General features: G+C 42.6%; 2 protein-coding genes and 1 non-coding gene across 5 annotated transcripts; 2 read left to right on the top strand and 1 right to left on the bottom strand.

Moving 5' to 3' along the window:
- The first annotated feature begins 212 nt into the window (after positions 1 to 212).
- LOC120066844 lies at positions 213 to 403 on the top strand. Its single transcript, XR_005478826.1, has one exon. It is a non-coding gene; the product is annotated as a U2 spliceosomal RNA (small nuclear RNA).
- A 2836-nt stretch (positions 404 to 3239) lies between these two features.
- Positions 3240 to 11239, bottom strand: LOC120066511 (small VCP/p97-interacting protein-like). 3 transcript variants are annotated; one of them, XM_039017934.1, is made up of 5 exons: positions 11039 to 11239; positions 10752 to 10815; positions 10293 to 10343; positions 4908 to 5027; positions 3240 to 4479 (listed from the first exon to the last, which is right to left on the bottom strand). In XM_039017934.1, the coding sequence occupies exons 1-5, from the start codon at positions 11077 to 11079 to the stop codon at positions 4465 to 4467; spliced, it is 291 nt and encodes a 96-aa protein (XP_038873862.1). In that variant the 5' UTR covers positions 11080 to 11239; the 3' UTR covers positions 3240 to 4464. The 3 variants fall into 3 exon arrangements, with proteins under 3 accessions (XP_038873862.1, XP_038873860.1, XP_038873861.1); XM_039017932.1 differs by having other exon boundaries at positions 4846 to 5027; XM_039017933.1 differs by having other exon boundaries at positions 4846 to 5027; positions 10752 to 11239.
- A 7077-nt stretch (positions 11240 to 18316) lies between these two features.
- On the top strand, positions 18317 to 24059 carry LOC120065794 (growth arrest-specific protein 2-like). Its single transcript, XM_039016847.1, has 3 exons — positions 18317 to 18407; positions 23725 to 23936; positions 23969 to 24059. The coding sequence occupies exons 1-2, from the start codon at positions 18393 to 18395 to the stop codon at positions 23932 to 23934; spliced, it is 225 nt and encodes a 74-aa protein (XP_038872775.1). The 5' UTR covers positions 18317 to 18392; the 3' UTR covers positions 23935 to 23936; positions 23969 to 24059.
- The last annotated feature ends 241 nt before the right edge of the window (positions 24060 to 24300 follow it).

Genomic DNA, 24300 nt, shown 5'->3' on the forward strand with positions numbered 1-24300 from the left:
CCGCGTGACTTTGTATCCTACCAATGTGTTACATTGTATCAGTGAAAAGTGTCTTTTCCCGACGTTGATCAAATCCCGATCTATGCCACCATTTTTTAACAGCATCATAATCTTTGATATTTGATGTAAAGTTTACATAGCTCATTTGGCTGTAAGCGTTTCCGGATTTGACGTGTCTGAGAACGGCACCTTCCTCCCGAAAGCATTGCGGTATCGCTTCTCGGCCTTTTGGCTAAGATCAAGTGTAGTATCTGTTCTTATCAGTTTAATATCTGATACGTCCCCTATCTGGGGACCATATATTAAATTGATTTTTGGAATAGGGAGATGGAATAGGGGCTTGCTCCGTCCACTCCACGCATCGACCTGGTATTGCAGTACCTCCAGGAACGGTGCACCCCCTGCCGTTGTAAAGAAAAAGCAGACGAAGCCAACCGGATGGTTCGTTTATTATAGTCATGATGGATATTGCGTTTAATTAAGCAAGTCTATGTCACTAGATAGTGTTCAGTCACCCATTTAATCAAAACAAATTCAAATAGTTTTTGATGCTTTAATGCCGTTTTTATGTGTATAATATGATGTACAAAAATATATATGAGCTGTTTTCAAAGAAAATGCAACAATAAAACTTTTCCATAAGAAAATATATGTTCTCTGGGAGACCCGCCAGGGACCTGTGGAAGAAAACAGGCCCTGATCTCATGTCCGCCAGCAGGGGAAGACCTAACGCCCCAGCTCGTGCTGTTATGGGGTGGGCCGAAGGCCTCCACAAAGCTCTGGCCCACCCTCACGTGTCTGAAGGACGCACTGTGGTCCTCCCGCAACCTGCTGGTAGGGAAACGAGTCCCTCATGGTGTACTCTTGTACTATTTCAATCAGGAAACAACTGTCTTTACCTACTAGTTTTTTTGGAACAAGGTTGTCGAGTTTCAAAACAGCGTCCATAAGACCTACAGAGCTGTTGCAAAACAGGAAATGGATTTTCAAAATGTAGTTGTCTTTTTAAAACATAAATACATTCATCAAAAGAACACGACTGCTTGCAACAACAAAAAAGATTAACGCGACTATACTTGTCTCGTGTCCAAGCGGACAAAACAGGAAGTTAGTTTTGTATTTTAAAAATCCCAGTAGATCTATACATTTTCTTTGCAGTCACTAAAATCATGATGATCAAAATTGGAAGTGCAACTATCCAAAGGTACAGAATTATGGGAAATGACTCTCATTAAGCATATTTCACCAAACAATATTACAAATCAAATTTGATACCTGATTTCAAAAAAATATTTCAAAAATAATCAGATTGTGTGTGTGATTCATTCATCAGATGTACTAGGTGGGTATAGGAAGAAGAAAACCTCAAGTATAAAAAGCAAGGCAGGTATAAATGCAATACTTCCAAGTGCACAATAACACCTGCTGGTTCAGGCTCTCTTCCCATTTCCACCTGAGATCTGCAGAGTTATCATCGTGGACAGGTACGCCCCAGTGGATGACAGATCTGCAGAGTTATCATCGTGGACAGGTACGCCCCAGTGGATGACAGATCTGCAGAGTTATCATCGTGGACAGGTACGCCCCAGTGGGTGACAGATCTGCAGAGTTATCATCGTGGACAGGTACGCCCCAGTGGGTGACAGATCTGCAGAGTTATCATCGTGGACAGGTACGCCCCAGTGGGTGACAGATCTGCAGAGTTATCATCGTGGACAGGTACGCCCCAGTGGGTGACAGATCTGCAGAGTTATCATCGTGGACAGGTACGCCCTAGTGGATGACAGATCTGCAGAGTTATCATCGTGGACAGGTACGCCCCAGTGGATGACAGATCTGCAGAGTTATCATCGTGGACAGGTACGCCCCAGTGGATGACAGATCTGCAGAGTTATCATCGTGGACAGGTACGCCCCAGTGGATGACAGATCTGCAGAGTTATCATCGTGGACAGGTACGCCCCAGTGGATGACAGATCTGCAGAGTTATCATCGTGGACAGGTACGCCCCAGTGGATGACAGATCTGCAGAGTTATCATCGTGGACAGGTACGCCCCAGTGGATGACAGATCTGCAGTTATCATCGTGGACAGGTATGCCCCAGTGGGTGACAGATCTGCAGTTATCATCGTGGACAGGTACGCCCCAGTGGATGACAGATCTGCAGTTATCATCGTGGACAGGTACGCCCCAGTGGATGACAGATCTGCAGAGTTATCATCGTGGACAGGTACGCCCCAGTGGGTGACAGATCTGCAGAGTTATCATCGTGGACAGGTACGCCCCAGTGGATGACAGATCTGCAGAGTTATCATCGTGGACAGGTACGCCCCAGTGGATGACAGATCTGCAGAGTTATCATCGTGGACAGGTACGCCCCAGTGGATGACAGATCTGCAGAGTTATCATCGTGGACAGGTACGCCCCAGTGGATGACAGATCTGCAGAGTTATCATCGTGGACAGGTACACCCCAGTGGATGACAGATCTGCAGAGTTATCATCGTGGACAGGTACGCCCCAGTGGATGACAGATCTGCAGAGTTATCATCGTGGACAGGTACGCCCCAGTGGATGACAGATCTGCAGAGTTATCATCGTGGACAGGTACGCCCCAGTGGATGACAGATCTGCAGAGTTATCATCGTGGACAGGTACGCCCCAGTGGATGACAGATCTGCAGAGTTATCATCGTGGACAGGTACGCCCCAGTGGATGACAGATCTGCAGAGTTATCATCGTGGACAGGTACGCCCCAGTGGATGACAGATCTGCAGAGTTATCATCGTGGACAGGTACGCCCCAGTGGATGACAGATCTGCAGAGTTATCATCGTGGACAGGTACGCCCCAGTGCAGATCTGCAGAGTTATCATCGTGGACAGGTACGCCCCAGTGGATGACAGATCTGCAGAGTTATCATCGTGGACAGGTACGCCCCAGTGGATGACAGATCTGCAGAGTTATCATCGTGGACAGGTACGCCCCAGTGGATGACAGATCTGCAGAGTTATCATCGTGGACAGGTACGCCCCAGTGGATGACAGATCTGCAGAGTTATCATCGTGGACAGGTACGCCCCAGTGGATGACAGATCTGCAGAGTTATCATCGTGGACAGGTACGCCCCAGTGGATGACAGATCTGCAGAGTTATCATCGTGGACAGGTACGCCCCAGTGGGTGACAGATCTGCAGAGTTATCATCGTGGACAGGTACGCCCCAGTGGGTGACAGGGTTGGGGTCAATTCCATTTCAATTCAGAAAGTAAATCCCCAAAAAATGTTCCTCATTGAAAAGCATTGCAGATAGTTGTAATTTCAGTGTACTTCCTGAACTGAAATGGAATGGACCGAAACCTGGTGAATAACGGTAGTCCTATTACCATCGTGACAACAGACTGCATACCCAAGAAAGAACATTATGTGACACCGGTGTATGTTTGGATAAAATAATTCCTGGAACATTGTCATGACAACAATATTACTGAACAGGTTGAAATGAGAAAAAAACAGAAGAAGAAATATTCATGCATAAAAAACACTTTTTCATCAGGCTTTCACGACTCAAACCTCTTACCTCATTTAAAATATAGCATTTTCTTCATACATTACAAACCATTACAACCTGTAGCAAATAACTTATATTGCACAGACATATGAAAATCAAACACTAAAGTGAAAAGTCAACTGAATAGTGCTGGTGCGTGAACTCTAAAACATTCACGTGGTTCATCAGTAGCTATGGGAAACGTAGTTCTTTTCACACTGATCTACAATAGAAAATGTCATTTGAATCATCTAGGCCTATTTTGAACAGTAAAAAGGACTTTGTTGCATAAAATCATTGTAGAAGGAAAATATACTATACAGTAAATAGATCACAAGAATGAGAATATTCCTCAAAGTTCAAAATGTCTGAAACAATTGCAAAAGAAGTAAGCGCCATGGTGTTAAAGCTGGCAAAGTTGAAATGGCTGAGAGAAAGAAAGGCGAGAGGACAAAGAGAACACAGAGAGAGAGAGAGTGCACTGCAAGACGCCTGGTACAGTTTATCGATGTAGTGTGAGAGCATATTTCCTCTGAGTGTTTATATTCTATTCATAGCTATGCCACCCTGTCTGTTCCAAAGCTCCATTGGCTGGCTTGCATATTCTCTTGTATATATTGGCATTAAGGGAGGCATGTCCTGTGATTCACACGGCCAACATTGGGCAGCAGAATCTTTTTTTTTTTTTACCAGCGTCGAAGCCCGGCAAACTATCCTACGAAGTTGAGAGATGCAGACACACAATCGCCTCTAAAAATAAAATAAAAAGCTTGCATTTAAAAATAAAAAATCTAGTAGAAGGGCTGACATTCAAAAAAAAAAAAAAGCCTTTTCAAGTCAACTGGTACCGACACTCTTCATGATGTTAGCTGAACCTCAGTCTACATTGAGACTTCCAGGATCTCTCCATGTCTATCTTTAGCCTACCTGCCACTACAAAACAGAAGAAAACATGGTATTAAAGGATGGAATAGACACAGCTCACGCATCTCCTCAAAAAGGGGAAAAGCATACTCGTAGACAAATAAATGACCTGTTGAGAGAAACAGGAAACATTCGAACAACAAGTGGGCGATATGTGGCATAAATAAACCAGATTCAGTCATTCATGTAGTCGGAGACATTAAAAAGCCATTATGTTTTGGGCTACATCATTTAACTATTCTAGCGCAAAACAAATGACCTATATGATTAATTAATTATTTAAAAAGAAATATATATATATATAAGCCAGCAAAGAATACAAGGTTAGGCCGTCTTGCCTTTCTCAAAGGTGTGCTGATTCGTTAAGAGACTTACCTCTTGAAGTTGCAGGCAGACTGTGACATGACATAATCTGTGTTGAAAATATGAGGACTAACCTTCAGCCCTCCTCCTCCTTCTCCTCCAGGCGGAGACGGTCTCATCTCTTGTTTCTCCATCTCCTTATTCTTTTTATTTCTCTCAACTGCTTGGGGGTTTTTGACACCCCTGTAGGTTGTCTAAGAGGAGATGGAGAGGTCAGAATGGCAGCTACAGACACACGGCTCTGTCCCCACTGGCACTCTATTCCCTATATAGTGCACTACTTTAGACCAGAGCCCTATAGAACCATATTCCCTACATAGTGCACTACTTTAGACCAGAGCCCTATAGAACCCTATTCCCTATATAGTGCACTACTTTAGACCAGAGCCCTATAGAACCCTATTCCCTATATAGTGCACTACTTTAGACCAGAGCCCTATAGAACCCTATTCCCTATATAGTGCACTACTTTAGACCAGAGCCCTATAGAACCCTATTCCCTATATAGTGCACTACTTTAGACCAGGATCCTATAGAACCCTATTCCCTATATAGTGCACTACTTTAGACCAGAGCCCTATAGAACCCTATTCCCTATATAGTGCACTACTTTAGACCAGAGCCCTATAGAACCCTATTCCCTATATAGTGCACTACTTTAGACCAGAGCCCTATAGAACCCTATTCCCTATATAGTGCACTACTTTAGACCAGGATCCTATAGAACCCTATTCCCTATATAGTGCACTACTTTAGACCAGAGCCCTATAGAACCCTATTCCCTATATAGTGCACTACTCCTGACCAGAGCCCTATAGAACCCTATTCCCTATATAGTGCACTACTTTAGACCAGGATCCTATAGAACCCTATATATGTGATGTGATCTTCCTGTCTGGGTTGGCGCCCCCCCCCCCCCCTTGGTTTGTGCTGTGGTGGAGATCTTTGTGGGCTATACTCGGCCTTGTCTCAGGATGGTAAGTTGGTGGTTGAAGATATCCCTCTAGTGGTGTGGGGGCTGTGCTTTGGCAAAGTGGGTGGGGTTATATCCTTCCTGTTTGGCCCTGTCCGGGGGTATCATCGGATGGGGCCACAGTGTCTCCTGACCCCTCCTGTCTCAGCCTCCAGTATTTATGCTGCAGTAGTTTGTGTCAGGGGGCTAGGGTCAGTTTGTTATATTTGGAGTACTTCTCCTGTCTTATCCAGTGTCCTGTGTGAATTTAAGTATGCTCTCTCTAATTCTCTCTCTCGGAGGACCTGAGCCCTAGGACCATGCCTCAGGACTACCTGGCATGATTACTCCTTGCTGTCCCCAGTCCACCTGGCCGTGCTGCTGCTCCAGTTTCAACTGTTCTGCCAGCGGCTATGGAACCCTGACCTGTTCACCGGACGTGCTACCTGTCCCAGACCTGCTGTTTTCAACTCTCTAGAGACCGCAGGAGCGGTAGAGATACTCTTAATGATCGGCTATGAAAATCCAACTGACATTTACTCCTGAGGTGCTGACCTGTTGCACCCTCGACAACCACTGTGATTATTATTATTTGACCATGCTGGTCATTTATGAACATTTGAACATCTTGGCCATGTTCTGTTATAATCTCCACCCGACACAGCCAGAAGAGGACTGGCCACCCCTCATAGCCTGGTTCATCTCTAGGTTTCTTCCTAGGTTTTGGCCTTTCTAGGGAGTTTTTCCCAGCCACCGTGCTTCTACACCTGCATTGCTTGCTGTTTGGGGTTTTAGGCTGGGTTTCTGTACAGCACTTTGAGATATCAGCTGATGTACGAAGGGCTATATAAATACATTTGATTTGATATATATAGTGCACTACTTTAGACCAGGATCCTATAGAACCCTATTCCCTATATAGTGAACTACTTTAGACCAGAACACTATTCCCTATATAGTGCACTACTTTAGACCAGAGCCCTATAGAACCCTATTCCCTATATAGTGCACTACTTTAGACCAGAGCCCTATAGAACCCTATTCCCTATATAGTGAACTACTTTAGACCAGAACCCTATTCCCTATATAGTGCACTACTTTAGACCAGGATCCTATTCCCTATATAGTGCACTACTTTAGACCAGAGCCCTATTCCCTATATAGTGCACTACTTTAGACCAGAACCCTATTCCCTATATAGTGCACTACTTTAGACCAGGGCCCTATAGAACCCTATTCCCTATATAGTGCACTACTTTAGACAAGGGCCCATAGTGTTGACTACACTGTTACAAGTCTAACGTCTCTTATCATGTGTTCAGTTGAAACGAGTTAATTCATCGTCTTCAGTTCACTTTATTGATCTTTTCAGAAATGGGTCTCGCATAATTGAGAGAATTTACAGACAAGAGTATTACTAGAATACAGGCCTACATGTGCATGTCATGATCTGACTAGAAATATTATGTTGAACGTAATTCTATTTGTACGGTTAAACGCTAGATACAGAAGGGTTGCAAATCAAACTGAGCTTCCTGAAAGAGGATAGTGCTCGCCATTGGGCAGGGCAGCCAGTTGTCAGACTTCCTGAAAGAGGATAGTGCTCGCCATTGGGCAGGGCAGCCAGTTGTCAGACTTCCTGAAAGAGGATAGTGCTCGCCATTGGGCAGGGCAGCCAGTTGTCAGACTTCCTGAAAGAGGATAGTGCTCGCCATTGGGCAGGGCAGCCAGTTGTCAGACTTCCTGAAAGAGGATAGTGCTCGCCATTGGGCAGGGCAGCCAGTTGTCAGACTTCCTGAAAGAGGATAGTGCTCGCCATTGGGCAGGGCAGCCAGTTATCAGACTTCCTGAAAGAGGATAGTGCTCGCCATTGGGCAGGGCAGCCAGTTGTCAGACTTCCTGAAAGAGGATAGTGCTCGCCATTGGGCAGGGCAGCCAGTTGTCAGACTTCCTGAAAGAGGATAGTGCTCGCCATTGAGCAGGGCAGCCAGTTGTCAGACTTCCTGAAAGAGGATAGTGCTCGCCATTGAGCAGGGCAGCCAGTTGTCAGACTTCCTGAAAGAGGATAGTGCTCGCCATTGAGCAGGGCAGCCAGTTGTCAGACTTCCTGAAAGAGGATAGTGCTCGCCATTGAGCAGGGCAGCCAGTTGTCAGACTTCCTGAAAGAGGATAGTGCTCGCCATTGGGCAGGGCAGCCAGTTGTCAGACTTCCTGAAAGAGGATAGTGCTCGCCATTGGGCAGGGCAGCCAGTTGTCAGACTTCCTGAAAGAGGATAGTGCTCGCCATTGGGCAGGGAAGCCAGTTGTCAGACTTCCTGAGAGACATTCAGTACAGTTCATGCAGACAGATAGCCGTTGCCAGGTTGTCACTAGTTACCACAGCCACAAAGTCATAAACACCACGTATTTCTACAATTTATCTTCTTAAAATATTATTTTAAACCTAACCATAACCACACTGCTAACCTTATGCCTTACCTTAAATTAAGACAACAAAAATTAGATTTTTTTTCCTTTCATGAATTTTACAATTTAGCCAATTTTGACTTTGTGGCTGTGCTATCTAGTGGGAACCCAGTTGCCAGCTGTTTGACACATGCTGGATTATATGACCTCCAATGTGGCAAGAGGCCTGGTCCCAGATCTGTTAGAGGCATTAAGTTCCAGTATATAGTGTTGTTGTGTCGGGGAAAAGCATAAGTTATAGCCTGGTTCCAGATCTGTTTGTGCCGTCTTGCCAAATCCTGTGGTCAACGGAGTGACAATAACCATTGGAGCTGGCAAGACAGCACAAACAGATCTGGAACTAGGGTAAGGAACGTTTAAAATAAAGTTAAGACAGAATGACAAAGTGTGCAGCACCAGAAGTGAGAGGTGGGTCGTGTGGGTGGTGGGAGGAAATACCAGCCGAGTCAAAACATGGAGCTAAGAACACGGTCTTCATACTCACCTCGATGCTTTAGTAGGACGACATGTTTTATGGGTTGGATACAATTGGCTTTGACTGAAGAATTTCTGTATAACAGTAAAAAAATAAAAATACCCACCAGTCTTATGAGGAGCAACTAAACATTATGATTGAAGATACTTTAGTAGCCTTGCAACAAAGGGTACAAAACACTATAGATTGAATTTCTAGATTGGATTTCTTGGTTCAAGGCTCGTTATATTCGGCTAACCTTTTCACACTACGGAGCGGAAATCAAGCCGAGCTGCAGTGTGCTGACCTGGTTACACGGCACATCTACCGTACAGATGTAGGATCTTCATTTGAGCCAGTTTGCTACAGCCTGAACATAATCATGCAGCAACAGGAAATGTGAATTATTATGTGGATTATAATTAAATTGAATTTTTTTTGTAGGAGTTGATACATTTTTCGTAAGGGAAAAATCGAGTCTGAAATATCAGTGGAAATTACAAACTTCAGAAGACTTTTTAAATCTCAAATATACTGCAAGTTCTCCTGCAACAGGGTGATCACATTAAGATCCTACATCTGTAGCTGCTGGAACCGTACTGGGAAGGGATTGGAGCCAGCGCAGTAGGGGTTTTCGGTCAGTTAACACGATAGTGTAAAAAGGGATAGGTAATAAGATTTACATTTTACATTTAAGTCATTTAGCAGACGCTCTTATCCAGAGCGACTTACAAGTACATACATTCATACTTTTTTGTACTGGCCCCCCGTGGGAATCGAACCCACAACCCTGGCGTTGCAAGCGCCATGCTCTACCAACTGAGCTACACGGGACTAGATGCCTTCTCTCTTCTCCCAGCAGACTCCACTGTCTCAGTAAGCTCTTCTATGCTATATGAATAACAAGACTGGGAGAGTGGCTGGCTGCTGAGATGAACTGGTAGAGTTGGGACAAATAAACCATACCGATCACTTATCACAGGCATTTTGGCAGATATCGTTCATTACGATAAGTAGCCTATACTAGAGAAATGTGTTTTGAAATTAAATGTTTTCTAATATGACTGATTGTTCATGGAACAATAGATGGCTACAACCATACAACTAGTAGTAGTAGTTTAAAGGATTTTTTTTTTTTTGTACAAATGGTGCACATTAAATGTTATCGCATAAATTCAGGCAATTTATCACAATATGGATTTCTGTCTGTATCGCCCAGCTCTACTGACTGTTCAGTGGTTGTCTACAGTACGCCACTTAGAAGACACTCATCCCAGCTAAATGACTCATGGTACAGTGGTGTACAGGATCCCTGTGGGAACTGACCCCACAACCTCACCACACCCTAATCCAACTGAGCCACACAGGACCACCATGTGTGGGCTATATAGGGCTGGTTTCCGGGACACAAATTAATCCTAGTCCTGAACTGAAAAAAAAAAGAATAATTTAACGGTGAATCTCCATGGAAAATGCTTTTCGATCCTAGACTAGGCTTAATCTGTGTCCGGGAAACCAGCCCTTTGCTGTACCAGTGTAAGCCTACCGTATATGGTTGTCATAACAACTTGTCCAAAACAGTCATACCTCTTTCTGCCTCTTCTCAGCGGCCTCTGCCAGCTCACGTCTCCTTGTCTCCTGGCAAGGAAGCAGAACATGTTGAGTGGGAGGAAAATTTAAATAAAAAAAAAATATAATGTTAAATGAAATTAATGAGGAGGAAAAAATATTCAAGTAATGAGAAATGAAGAGCAGAGACCTGAATGGGAACGTATAATTCTTATTGTTTGTGTTTATTGGTTATGCTGTTTTATGTTACATTGTTTCATTTTGTAATCCAAATATATGTACAATTTGTTTACGATGTTGACCTGAAACATAGACAATTGTGTGTGTGTGTGTGTGTGTGTGTGTGTGTGTGTGTGTGTGTGTGTGTGTGTGTGTGTGTATATACACAGCTGGCAATATATATATAAAGTGTAGCTCGCTAGTTAACGGCAGCAACCAAGCTAATAATGAACCTAGCTACTGTAACAAGTTACTTACTCGATCTGGTGAGGTGGACAAGTCGTTTCCAGGTCCACCAAGGCACGGTAAGCACATCCCCATACTTGAGCAAGGAAATCAACTTTTTAGTTTCAGTGTTGAATGTTTGTTGGCTACTTGACTAGATTGAGCTAGTTAACGTTAGTTCGCTAAATCTAGAAGAACCCAGCAGGCAAGGTTAGCAAAAGTGCCAAGTTAGTTACTCTTGTGCACATCGACAAAGTGGCTACCCACTCTGCTTTTGCTAAATCTACGAGCTAACTAACTATAACCATGGAGGAACAGACCTTAAATCACCACGGAAGGGCCAACCTCCAACCACTCTCATCAGCAAGTTTTTCCAACTGTCCAACCAAAACCACTGCCTTGTCTACTTGTATATTCCCAACAGTCATCTAGAACAGTAGCAGTGGGATGCTCAACTTTACAGCCTTTCAGCCTAACCCAATAAAATAATGTTGTTTTTTACGCCGTATATCCAAAGGCATCTCACCACTCGGACAGGCTGCACACAACACTGAGGTATACAGAACGGCTGCATAGTGTGTTCTGAATATATTTGTGAACCGCTTTGCGATCTGAAACACAACCCTTTTGTAGTCTGCCATGTGCGATCGAAGCTGCCGCCCTGTAACGAGGAGTCACCAGCTTGTTGTCAGCAACACACAAAAAAAAAAGTACTTCCGTGTTGCGGAATTTAAGAAACTTTCAAAATAAAAGTCCCCCGCGTAATATTATAAAAAGTGTGAATAACTTGTATTTATTCATGATATATGAACAACTATTGTCTAAACATTAACAATGATTCATATTTGTTCATATTTAAGTTGCATTTGCATTACATTTGTAAAAAAATATATATGTTCTAAGGTCAAATAAATGTTCCCAATGCAAATCAATGCAAATGGAATACCTATTTGCCTATAGAGCAACACATATTCTGGGTGCCACAGTAAAAGTATTATAGGAAATACTCAGGGGTGTCTGTAGAATGTATATGTGTTCTGAATAATACGGAGTGTTGCCAATATGTATTACATATACAGTGATTTGCATTGTGATCAATGGAATGGGTGGAGAAAGGCCAGCAACACTCTTGTGTTATTCCGTATGAATCGTTTTTCCTGTAAAGTGCTATATTTGTACCGTATAGTTTCCAGGCACCACATTTTAAGCTGTTTGACCACAGTAAAAGTCCAGCAACATTTCCTATGACCTAGCATTTTGTTTAAACTGATTTGTATTCTAGGGACTCTAGTGAGTAGACTGGACGAGGGACTCTAGTGAGTAGACTGGACGAGGGACTCTAGTGAGTAGACTGGACGAGGGACTCTAGTGAGTAGACTGGACTAGGGACTCTAGTGAGTAGACTGGACTAGGGACTCTAGTGAGTAGACTGGACTAGGGACTCTAGTGAGTAGACTGGACTAGGGACTCTAGTGAGTAGACTGGACGAGGGACTCTAGTGAGTAGACTGGACGAGGGACTCTAGTGAGTAGACTGGACGAGGGACTCTAGTGAGTAGACTGGACTAGGGACTCTAGTGAGTAGACTGGACTAGGGACTCTAGTGAGTAGACTGGACTAGGGACTCTAGTGAGTAGACTGGACTAGGGACTCTAGTGAGTAGACTGGACTAGGGACTCTAGTGAGTAGACTGGACTAGGGACTCTAGTGAGTAGACTGGACTAGGGACTCTAGTGAGTAGACTGGACTAGGGACTCTAGTGAGTAGACTGGACTAGGGACTCTAGTGAGTAGACTGGACTAGGGACTCTAGTGAGTAGACTGGACTAGGGACTCTAGTGAGTAGACTGAACCCTGGTTTTATGGACACACAATCAATAATTTTTCCTGTACAGTGCAATTTGTTTGTGCAATAGAACAAAAATACAGTGACTTTTCTTAAACATTACATTTCAAAATTGCATCCCTTGAACAATAGCACCAGTAAATAAACAAGAATCTTACAATCAGAATAAAATGTTTTTTTATTATTTAAATTTGTATGTATTTGTATTTTTTTACCAGTAGGCTATTATTGTGTTTTTGACATTAATTTACTTAGACTCCAACCTTTCCTCAATGTGCTAAACCTTATAATATTATCTATCTTATATAATGTAGTAATTGTCTTTCGTTTAGAATTTTCACACATGTAGTTATATTTTTTACATCATTTTAACATCATGCACTATTCAAAGCTGCAAAAAAAATATTAGTTTACACATAGCGTCATACCGCCGACTTTTATTTTGAAGGCAAAATGCTGGGCGTCTATGCAGGTGTTGTGAGATCTGACAATCTGTGTCGAACTGCAAAAAGAAGACTTGGAACACCAGCGTTTTCATGCAGTTGGGATGGTTGTCCAGTAAATGGAATATTATTGATTTCATTATCATAGGCAAAAAAAAACGATTCCACTGTCCGTTTTTTTTTTTTTCATAGGAAATGTAAACAAATAATGTCTAGTTTCCATAGTTTCTCTCATGGAATGTCATTCCTTTGCTGCATGATTTGGGGTTTAAGGGAGCATAGGAGGGGAATGTGACGTGTTCCTTCAAAATCAATAAAAAGGACATGTATAAATGAAAAAAATACACTCTTCTCTACTACTGTCGCCTACATGTTATTTACAAAAGTATATCCTGGACAAGATCACTTCAGATGGATAGACTTCACAGCTATGCATCTTTATGTGTGTAATCCATTGACATGCAATCAAGAGATCTGTACAGACTTGTATATGTAAATATTCCAGTATATTAGATTATTTGAAATCTAGCCTATGATCATCTCTTTGTCATCTTGGATTAGCCCTGTTCAGTTAAATAGGCGAGCATTTTTTTCCACAGATTTGATTTCACCACTCCACCAATCAATAATCAATAGGCGTTTTATTATGTAACGCTGTCAGACTCATAACCAATCGAATTTCAAAACCCCACCCATGAATACCGTTAATGATGAACATGTCAAAGGACAGTGCGTCAGTGTCTATTGGAAGACCATGGTCCGACTCCGTTTCGGGGAACCATATTTAATTTAATGTGTATCAGTTAGCCTAATGACATAGTTTCTCCGAGGTTAGGCTACCGGAATCGCACCATGAATACTCAAATTCAGTTTCATTCAGTGGATCCCGGACTCGAACTCTCCTCAACGCAGACAGGTAGGGCTACCACCAACTTCACTTTTAAAGACTTTCTTTTTGGAATAATTATAAAGGGGTTATCTTCCGTTCATTGGCACGGGGATAGCCTTGTTTGTCTGACATACATTTTCCTAATAAAGCGAAGCGACTCTCGGTAGAGTCAACACGTTTCCATTTCTCGTGAATTAGATTTCAACCGCTATAATTTCGATGATCATAAATTATTCCGGAGGCACAATGGAGCGCCATGCTATGAATTTGACATTTTACGCACTAGCCTAATAATATACAGTACCAGTCAAAAGTTTGGACACACCTACTCATTCATGGGTTTCTCTTGTTTTCTACATTGTAGAATATTAGTGAAGACATCAACACTATGAAATCCCACAAATGGAATTATGTCGTAACCAAAAAAAGTGTTAAACACATCAAAATATATTTTATATTTGAGATTCTTCTAAATAGCCACCCTTTGCCTTGATGACAGCTTTGCACACTCAGCATTCTCTTAACCAACTTCATGAGGGAGTCACCTGGAATGCATTCCAATTAACAGGTGTGCCTTCTTAAAAGTTAATTTGTGGAATTTCTTTCCTTCTTAATGTGTTTGAGCCAATCAGTTGTGTTGTGACAAGGTAGGGGTGGTGTACAGAAGCTAGCCCTTTTTGGTAAGAGACCAAGTCCATATTATGTCAAGAAAAGTTCAAATAAGCAAAGAGAAACGACAGTCCATCATTACTTTAAGACATGAAGGTCAGTCAATCTGGAAAATTTGTACAGTCGCAAAAACCATCAAGTGCTATGATGAAACTGTCTCTCATGAGGACCGCCACAGGAAAGGAAGACCCAGAGATAACTCTGCTGCAGAGAATAATTTCATTAAAGTCAACAGCACCTCTGAAATTGCAGCCCAAATAAATGTTTCACAGAGTTCAAGAAACAGAAACATCTCAACATCAACTGTTCAGAGGAGACTGCTTGAATCAGGCCTTCATGGTCAAATTGCTGCAAAGAAACCACTACTAAAGGACACCAATAAGAAGACTAGATTGAGCCAAGAAACACGAGCAATGGACATTAGAGCGGTGGAAATCTGTCCTTTGGTCTGATAAATCCAAATGTGAGATTTTTGGTTCCAAACAACATGTCTTTGTGAGACGCATAGAAGGTGTACGGATGATCTCTGCACGTGTAGCGATACGCCATCCCATATGGTTTACGCTTAGTGGGACTATCATTTGTTTTTCAACAGGACAATGACCCAACACACCTCCAGACTGTGTAAGTGTAACAGTTCCGTAACTACAGACGCTGGGAGATGGGATGCAAGTACAAGGTGCTGATTTAATAAATAATAGACGTGAAACAAAGCAAGAACAGCATCTGGACAAGAGAAACAAAAACAACATCAATGCAGACATGGGAATGAAACTGAGGAAGTGACGGATATTTGACCAAGAAGGAGGGTGATGGAGTGCTGCATCAGATGACCTGGCCTCCACAGTCACCCAACCTCAACCCAATTGGGATGAGTTGGACCGCAGTGTGAAGGAAAAGCAGCCAACAAGTGCTCAGCATATGTGGGAACTCCTTCAAGACTGTAGAAAAAGCATTACAGGTGAAGCTGGTTGAGAGAATGCCAAGAGTGCAAAATTGTCATCAAGGCAAAGAGTGGTTACTTTGATTTGTTTAACACTTTTCTGGTTACTACATGATTCCATATGTGTTATTTCATAGTTTTGATGTCTTCACTACTAACCTACAATGTAGAAATATAGTAAAAAATAAAGAAAAACCCTGGAATGAGTAGGTGTGTCCAAATGTTTGACTGGTCCTGTACATGCATGTCACTCTATTTCCAATAATAAAAAAATATATAATTTGCCCCTTATTTGACCATGCAAACAGTAATTGGGAAATTGTGTAGACTACATATTTAACCTGTATTTCTCCCCTTAAATATATTCATATGCACTACATTACACTACACAAAATACTGGGTTGTTTGGATGACTGGTGGTTGCAGGTATTGGGTCAGTCAGTTGGGTTGCTTTCTTCAGAAAGAGCATGGTTGGGTTGTTAACGCTAGGTTATTGATGCTGCGTTAATTCTCCCGCCAAATCCAGAAGGTCAAAGTGATGAGGTAAGCTTGTCAATGAGGATTGTTGCAGCTGTTTAGCAAGTCTAGCGTACCGTGCAGCCAGCGCTGAATGGAATTACTTTTTGCTGGACAAATGGGAAAGGCGTTGTGGCTGACCAAAAACGGTGAGTAAAAAGCTAGCTAGCTAACATGACTAATGATCCATTCAGGTTAAATAGACCTAGCTATCATAATTACATATTTTCTCAGTCATTGAGTCATTAAAACTCGTTTTTCAACCACTCCACAAATTTCTTGTTAACAAACTATAGTTTTGGCAAGTCGGTTAGGACATCTACTTTGTGCATGACACAAGTCATTTTTCCAACAACTGTTTACAGACAGATTATTTCATTTATAATTCACTGTATCGCAATTCCAGTGGGTCAGAAGTTCACATACACTAAATTGACTGTGGTTTTTTTAACAGCTAGGAAAATTCCAGAAAATTATGTCATGGCTTTAGAAGCTTCTGATAGGTTAATTGACATCATTTGAGTCAATTAGAGGTGTACCTGTGGATGTATTTCAAGGCCTACCTTCAAACTCGGTGCCTCTTTGCTTGACGTCATGGGAAAATCAAAAGGCATCAGCCAAGACCTCAGAAAAAAAAATTGTAGACCTCCACAAGTCTGGTTCATCCTTGGGATCAATTTCCAAACGCCCGAAGGTACCACGTTCATCTGTACAAACAATAGTACGCAAGTATAAACACCATGGGACCACGCAGCCGTCATACCGCTCAGGAAGGAGACGCATTCTGTCTCCAAAAGAAGAACATACTTTGGTGCGAAAAGTGCAAATCAATCCCAGAACAACAGTAAAGGCTCTTGTGAAGATGCTGGAGGAAACGGGTACAAAAGTATCTATATCCACAGTAAAACGAGTCCTATATCGACATAACCTGAAAGGCCGCTCAACAAGGAAGAAGCCACTGCTCCAAAACCGCCATAAAAAAGCCAGACTACCGCTTGCAACTGCACATGGGGACAAAGATCATACTTTTTGGAAAAATGTCCTCTGGTTTGATGATACAAAAATAGAACTGTTTGGCCATAATGACCATCATTATGTTTGGAGGAAGAAGGGGGAGGCTTACAAGCCAAAGAACACCATCCCAACCGTGAAGCACGGGGGTGGCAGCATCATGTTGTGGGTGTGCTTTGCTGCAGGACGGACTGGTGCACTTCTCAAAATAGATGGCATCATGAGGATGGAAATTTATGTCAATATATTGAAGCAACATCTCAAGACATCAGTCAGGAAGTTAAAGCTTGGTCACAAATTTTAGTTTTATTGATTTTTTTTTTTTTTTCATTGATATCAGTGTTCCCATTCCTCTGTCAAAGATAGTCAACACATTTTTATTTTACCTTTATTTAACTACGCAAGTCAGTTAAGAACAAATTCTTATTTTAAATGACGGCCTAGGAACAGGGGCAGAATGACAGATTTTCACCTTGTCAGCTCAGGGATTTGATCTTTCAACCTTTTGGTTACTAGTCCAATGCTCTAACCACTAGGCTACCTGCTGCAAATTGGTCTTCCAAATGGACAATGACCCCAAGCATACTTCCAAAGTTGTGGCAAAATGGCTTAAGGACAACAAAGTCAAGGTATTGGAGTGGCCATCACAAAGCCCTGACCTCAATCCCATAGAAAATTTGTAGGCAGAACTGAAAAAGCGTGTGTGAGCAAGGAGGCCTACAAACCTGACTCAGTTACACCTGCTCTGAATGGGAATGGGCCAAAATTCACCCAACTTATTGTGGGAAGCTTGTGGAAGGCTACCCAAAACGTTTGACCCAAGTTAAACAATTTAAAGGCAATGCTACCAAATACTACATGTTATTTACAGATTGATTACCAGGAATTTATGAAGTTTACCAGGAATTTATGAGGATTACCAGAAATGTATCAGGATTACCAGGAATTTAGGAGGATTACCAGGAATTTAGGAGGATTACCAGGAATTTAGGAGGATTACCAGGAATTTAGGAGGATTACCAGGAATTTAGGAGGATTACCAGGAATTTAGGAGGATTACCAGGAATTTAGGAGGATTACCAGGAATTTAGGAGGATTACCAGGAATTTAGGAGGATTACCAGGAATTTAGGAGGATTACCAGGAATTTAGGAGGATTACCAGGAATTTAGGAGGATTACCAGGAATTTAGGAAGATTAACATGCATTTTGTGGAGGGTTGTTGGATTGACCTCCGGACTAATCTAATGATGTTTGTTTGTGCATGTGTGCGTCTCAGGTGAAGCATATCTTTGAGGACCCTCCCTGCAAGTGTCCCAATAAGTTCTGTGTGGAGAGACAGGCTCGCGTCGGAGAGAAGATGCTCTTCATCCGGGTGTGTGTGCCACCTCCTCGTCTTCTTTTTAACGCACTTTCTCTGACACAAAAAAAACACCTTGTTTTTGTAACATGATTTTTCTAGTTGCACACGGCTCAGCCACGTAGTTAACAGCAGCTGGACTTTAAATTGGGCTTGGACTGTGCCTGCCAAAATATCTTTGACCGAATGTTTTGGGTTCGGTGGGGTCAAATCTGAAGTGTTGAAATCTGGTGTAAATAATTTTGCACATGGCTGGCTTGTACTGTAAGTGATTTACACTGGGGTTGTGGTGTTTCATATTGCTGTGAATATTATATTGATACGGCAGATATGAATACGGATTGTATGCCCGGCTACAGAAATACTTACTTAGGTCCATTGCTCCTCAGTGTCCTCAGGGACCCATAGACCATTGATGACTACAGATGGCTGTTTAATGACAGCCAATTCTGTCCTCATAGCAAACCCACTCTTTCCTTCTTGTTCTGAGATTTGATGAGTCTGAATTTTATGAGTCTGGATTTGATGAGTCTGAATTTTATGAGTCTGGATTTTGGCTGACCCACTTTTACCAGGAATTTGTTGTTTATTGACCTTTCACTTTTGGCAGGATTTTTTTAAAATCCAGGTTGGAGTTATATGAGGTTTTTAGTTTAACAACAATAATGTTTCTCATCTCAATGTGAACTGAGTCACACACACACACACACAGTCACACACGGTCACACACACACGGTCACACACACACGGTCACACACACACACACACAGTCACACACACACACACACACACAGTCACACACACACACAGTCATACACACACACACACACACACACACACACACACACTGCACATTGCAGTGTGTTGATATTTGGACTGCCTGACTGTGTGGATGACAGACGTCCATTGTCTCTGCTGGTAGCAGCTCCTCTGCTGCTGTGAGCCTTCATTTACTGGTGATGCTATTCCAACTATGTCTGTGTCCTGGCCCATAGAGATAGAAAGAGAACTCCTCTTTGTATTATCCATGCTTAAAAAAAAAAAGGTTTATATCCATCTAGACTCCTCTTTCTACCTCTATGGGCCAGCCAGGGTTGATGGGGTTCGGGGGAAAAGAGAGCCCTCAGGATCAACAGGCTTGATAAATAATACATAGGATTGGAATAGCCCTTTTCTAAAACACAAAGATACTTTACGATAATGCATATGCAGTTATTGTTGCCAATGAGCTATCGCCCTAATTTGTATTTATTCTTAATTGTTTCCTCGTTTACATAAAATATAAATGTTTTTATGTCAAAATATCTTACTGTATACTGTAACATTCTATTTATTTATTTTATTTAACTAAGGCAAGTCAGTTAAGAACAAATTCTTATTTACAATAACAGCCTAGGAACTGTCTTGTTCAGGGGCAGAATGACAGATATTTACCTTGTCAGCTCGGGGATTCGATCCAGCAACCTTTCGGTTACTGGCCCAACCCTCTAACCACTAAGCTACCAGCCACCCCTAACTCAAACAGACCTTGCAACAAAAAAATGCCTTGCAAGAATGAAATCTATTGACAAGTACAGATTGGTGAAGTAGCATTTGGTGCTCTTGGGATCTTGGATTTACAACCAGGATTCACATGTCTTAAAATGCTGTTGAAGGAGGATCGTGACTGTAGGTCAACAAGGGCTGACAATGCGCTCTAGAAGGACCCCTGCTGGTAGCACACAGTATCACCATTTCTGGATGGATAGCTCTTTGAGGATCACAAATGCAGAATAAGAGAAAGGTTGTATGTTAGCCTGGTTTTAACGTACATGGACCAGTGTTCAGGGTCTAAAATAAACCTTTTGCTCCGATAGTGCCCTCTGCTGTCAAGTAGATATCTTTAAGAAAAGATTTTCTACCGTACAGAGAGGGGGAACCCAGACATCTTTTGTACGATAGACGTTTCTTTCAACCGTCCATGAGGGTTGCTGAGCAACCAAGGACAAGTCACAACTAAAGGCGAGTCTTGATTCTTCTTTGTCCAATGACTGTTCAATTCCAATAATGAGCTTGTTGGACTCTAGAGTGTTGGATGAAATGACACGTCTGTTGCTGTGTGCTCTCTACATGGGCTGCCTGTTAAGGTGTGAACCTCCAACTCACTCTGGTTCTCAACTAGCAAAATGGCGGTGGAAAAAGTACTCCAATTATCATACTTGAGTAAAAGTAAAGGTACCTTGATTTGAAAATGACTCAAGTCAAGGTGTCACCCAGTAAAATACTACTTGAGTAAAAGTCTAAAGTATTTGGGTTTTAAATATAAATTAAAGCTATAATGTTACTTATATTAAGTATCAAAAGTAAATGTAATTGCTAAAATATATTTAAAGCTACAATATGTATACCACTGGTCAGGCACCTTCTTGACCAAGGCCCTTCTCCCCCGATTTCTCAGTTTGGCTGGGTGGCCAGCTCTAGGAAGAGTCTTGGTGGTTCCAAACTTCTTCCATTTAAGAATGATGGAGGCCACTGTGTTCTTGGGGACCTTCAATGCTGCAGACATTTTTTGGTACCCTTCCCCAGATCTGTGCTTTCGACACGATCCTGCCTTCAACCTCATGGTTTTTGCTGTGACATACACTGTTAGTTGGGGGACCTTATATAGACAGGTGTGTGCCTTTCCAAATCATGTCAATTGACCACAGGTGGACTCCAATCAAGTTGTATAGACATCTCAAGGATGATCAATGGAAACAGGATGCACCTGAGCTCAATTTCAAGTCTCATAGCAAAGGGTCTGAATACTTATGTAAATAAGGTATTTCAGTTTTTTTAATACATTATTATATTTAGGAATGTAGTGAAGTGAAAGTAAATGTTGTCAAAAATATAAATAGTAAAATACAGATACCCCAAAAAACAACTCTCTCTCTCTCTCTCTCTTTCCACTGTCTCTCTTCTCCAATAAAATACTTTGCTAACCGGCCACCAGGACTCCTGTTCACACCCAGGCTCCTCTCTCTCTCCTGGGTACAGGCCTAGCTGGGGTCTCCCAGCACAATAGAGACATAATTGAAAAGGCCTCTGTTTCCAAAAGCCCATTATATCCCTAGTCACAATGCCTGAGAGGGCACACATTCATGGAACGAGTGTCCCGCCAATGGCCTGTTGATTGATTCTGTTAAAGAGGCTTATAAATGTTTGATGTTATGCTTGATGTTAGGAGAGAAGAGAGAGAGAAGAGAGAGAGAAGAGAGAGAAGAGAGAGAAGAGAGAGAGAGAGGAGAGAGAGAGAGAGAGAGAGAGAGAGACCACAGATATCCTATTAAATGATATATGTAATTCTATGGGACACACAATCTAACTTGCTACTTCCATTCAGGAAGTCACTGTCTGTCAAATGGGGCTTTCTGCAGGCACTCATTCCTGCTTGGATTGATTGTGCTCTAAAGACATTCTACTGTAAATGTGATCTCCTTTTGTTTATCATGTAATTAGTAGGATTGATAATGGCAGGATAGCTATGTAGTTTAATGGAATCACAACGTATTGTGGATATGGCAATGGCGCCCTTTTTATTTCTCTGTCCCGCTATTTATTTGTGTGGTGTATATGTTGCCACGGTAACCAACCCAGGAAACGTACAGGAGTACCATGTTAGACGGTAGCAGGTAGCAGGCAGGAGTAGTGTTTACAGTAGTACCACGTTACAGAAGGTAGCAGGCAGGAGTAGTGTTTACAGTAGTACCACGTTACAGACGGTAGCAGGCAGGAGTAGTGTTTACAGTAGTACCACGTTACAGACGGTAGCAGGCAGGAGTAGTGTTTACAGTAGTACCATGTTACAGAAGGTAGCAGGCAGGAGTAGTGTTTACAGTAGTACCACGTTACAGAAGGTAGCAGGCAGGAGTAGTGTTTACAGTAGTACCACGTTAGAGAAGGTAGCAGGCAGGAGTAGTGTTTACAGTAGTACCACGTTACAGAAGGTAGCAGGCAGGAGTAGTGTTTACAGTAGTACCACGTTACAGAAGGTAGCAGGCAGGAGTAGTGTTTACAGTAGTACCACGTTACAGACGGTAGCAGGCAGGAGTAGTGTTTACAGTAGTACCACGTTACAGAAGGTAGCAGGCAGGAGTAGTGTTTACTGTAGTACCACGTTAGAGAAGGTAGCAGGCAGGAGTAGTGTTTACAGTAAGTAGTACCACGTTACAGAAGGTAGCAGGCAGGAGTAGTGTTTACAGTAGTACCACGTTACAGAAGGTAGCAGGCAGGAGTAGTGTTTACAGTAGTACCACGTTACAGAAGGTAGCAGGCAGGAGTAGTGTTTACAGTAGTACCACGTTACAGAAGGTAGCAGGCAGGAGTAGTGTTTACAGTAGTACCACGTTACAGAAGGTAGCAGGCATTAGTAGTGTTTACAGTAGTACCACGTTACAGAAGGTAGCAGGCAGGAGTAGTGTTTACAGTAGTACCACGTTACAGAAGGTAGCAGGCAGGAGTAGTGTTTACAGTAGTACCACGTTACAGAAGGTAGCAGGCAGGAGTAGTGTTTACAGTAGTACCACGTTACAGAAGGTAGCAGGCAGGAGTAGTGTTTACAGTAGTACCACGTTACAGACGGTAGCAGGCAGGAGTAGTGTTTACAGTAGTACCACGTTAGAGAAGGTAGCAGGCAGGAGTAGTGTTTACAGTAGTACCACGTTACAGAAGGTAGCAGGCAGGAGTAGTGTTTACAGTAGTACCACGTTACAGAAGGTAGCAGGCAGGAGTAGTGTTTACAGTAGTACCACGTTACAGAAGGTAGCAGGCAGGAGTAGTGTTTACAGTAGTACCACGTTACAGAAGGTAGCAGGTGGCAGACAGGAGAGTTGTTGTAATTTAAAAGGTGTGAAGGAAATTAACAGAATATTGCTATATACAATGCAACCCACATCATCACAATTTCTTGGTTAAACCACAGCACATGATTTTTTAGTTTTGGAGTCATTTATTAGTGAAAAGGGAATCAAACAAAGCCATTGTATTAGCTGTGAATTACTAGAGATGTCCATCTACTACACTAGGCAAATTAAAATCTGCATCTCAAAGACATTTCCATTGTGATTTTCATTCTTCCCCTCTAATCAAGGTCTGATTTAGTCCTGGGACATCGGGTCAGTGCGATGAATTATCAGGTAGAACAGAACACCAGCAGTACTCTGGACCTCCAGGCTGGGATTTGAATAGCCCCTTTGTACTACACCATGAAATAATATCGTTGTCAGCTAAAGATTTTCACCAGAGTTTTTTTTTGAACGTTTGTGAACACTGACTGGACAATATAGTAATCTTCTTCTTCTTGTTCTCCTAGATGCTACACAACAAGCATGTGATGGTGCGTGTGGGAGGAGGCTGGGAGACCTTTGAGAGCTACCTGTTGAAACACGACCCATGTCGGATGCTCCAGATCTCCAGAGTGGAGGGGAAGACCTTTCCCATGTCCCCCAAGTCACCCAACACCAAGGACCTCACCCCAGACAGCTACTTGGTGGTGGCCGCACACTACCGCAGCAAGAAGTAAAGATGGCCGCCTACTACCGCAGCAAGAAGTAAAGATGGCCGCCTACTACCACAACAAGAAGTAAAGATGGCCGCCTACTACCGCAGCAAGAAGTAAAGATGGCCGCACACTACCGCAGCAAGAAGTAAAGATGGCCGCCTACTACCGCAGCAAGAAGTAAAGATGGCCGCACACTACCGCAGCAAGAAGTAAAGATGGCCACCTACTACCGCAGCAAGAAGTAAAGATGGCCGCCTACTACCACAACAAGAAGTAAAGATGGCCGCCTACTACCGCAGCAAGAAGTAAAGATGGCCGCCTACTACCACAACAAGAAGTAAAGATGGCTACCTACTACCGCAGCAAGAAGTCAACTGGCGCTTCAAC

The sequence above is a fragment of the Salvelinus namaycush genome, chromosome 21 (genome assembly GCF_016432855.1).
Source record: "Salvelinus namaycush isolate Seneca chromosome 21, SaNama_1.0, whole genome shotgun sequence".
Taxonomy (NCBI): Eukaryota; Metazoa; Chordata; class Actinopteri; order Salmoniformes; family Salmonidae; genus Salvelinus; species Salvelinus namaycush.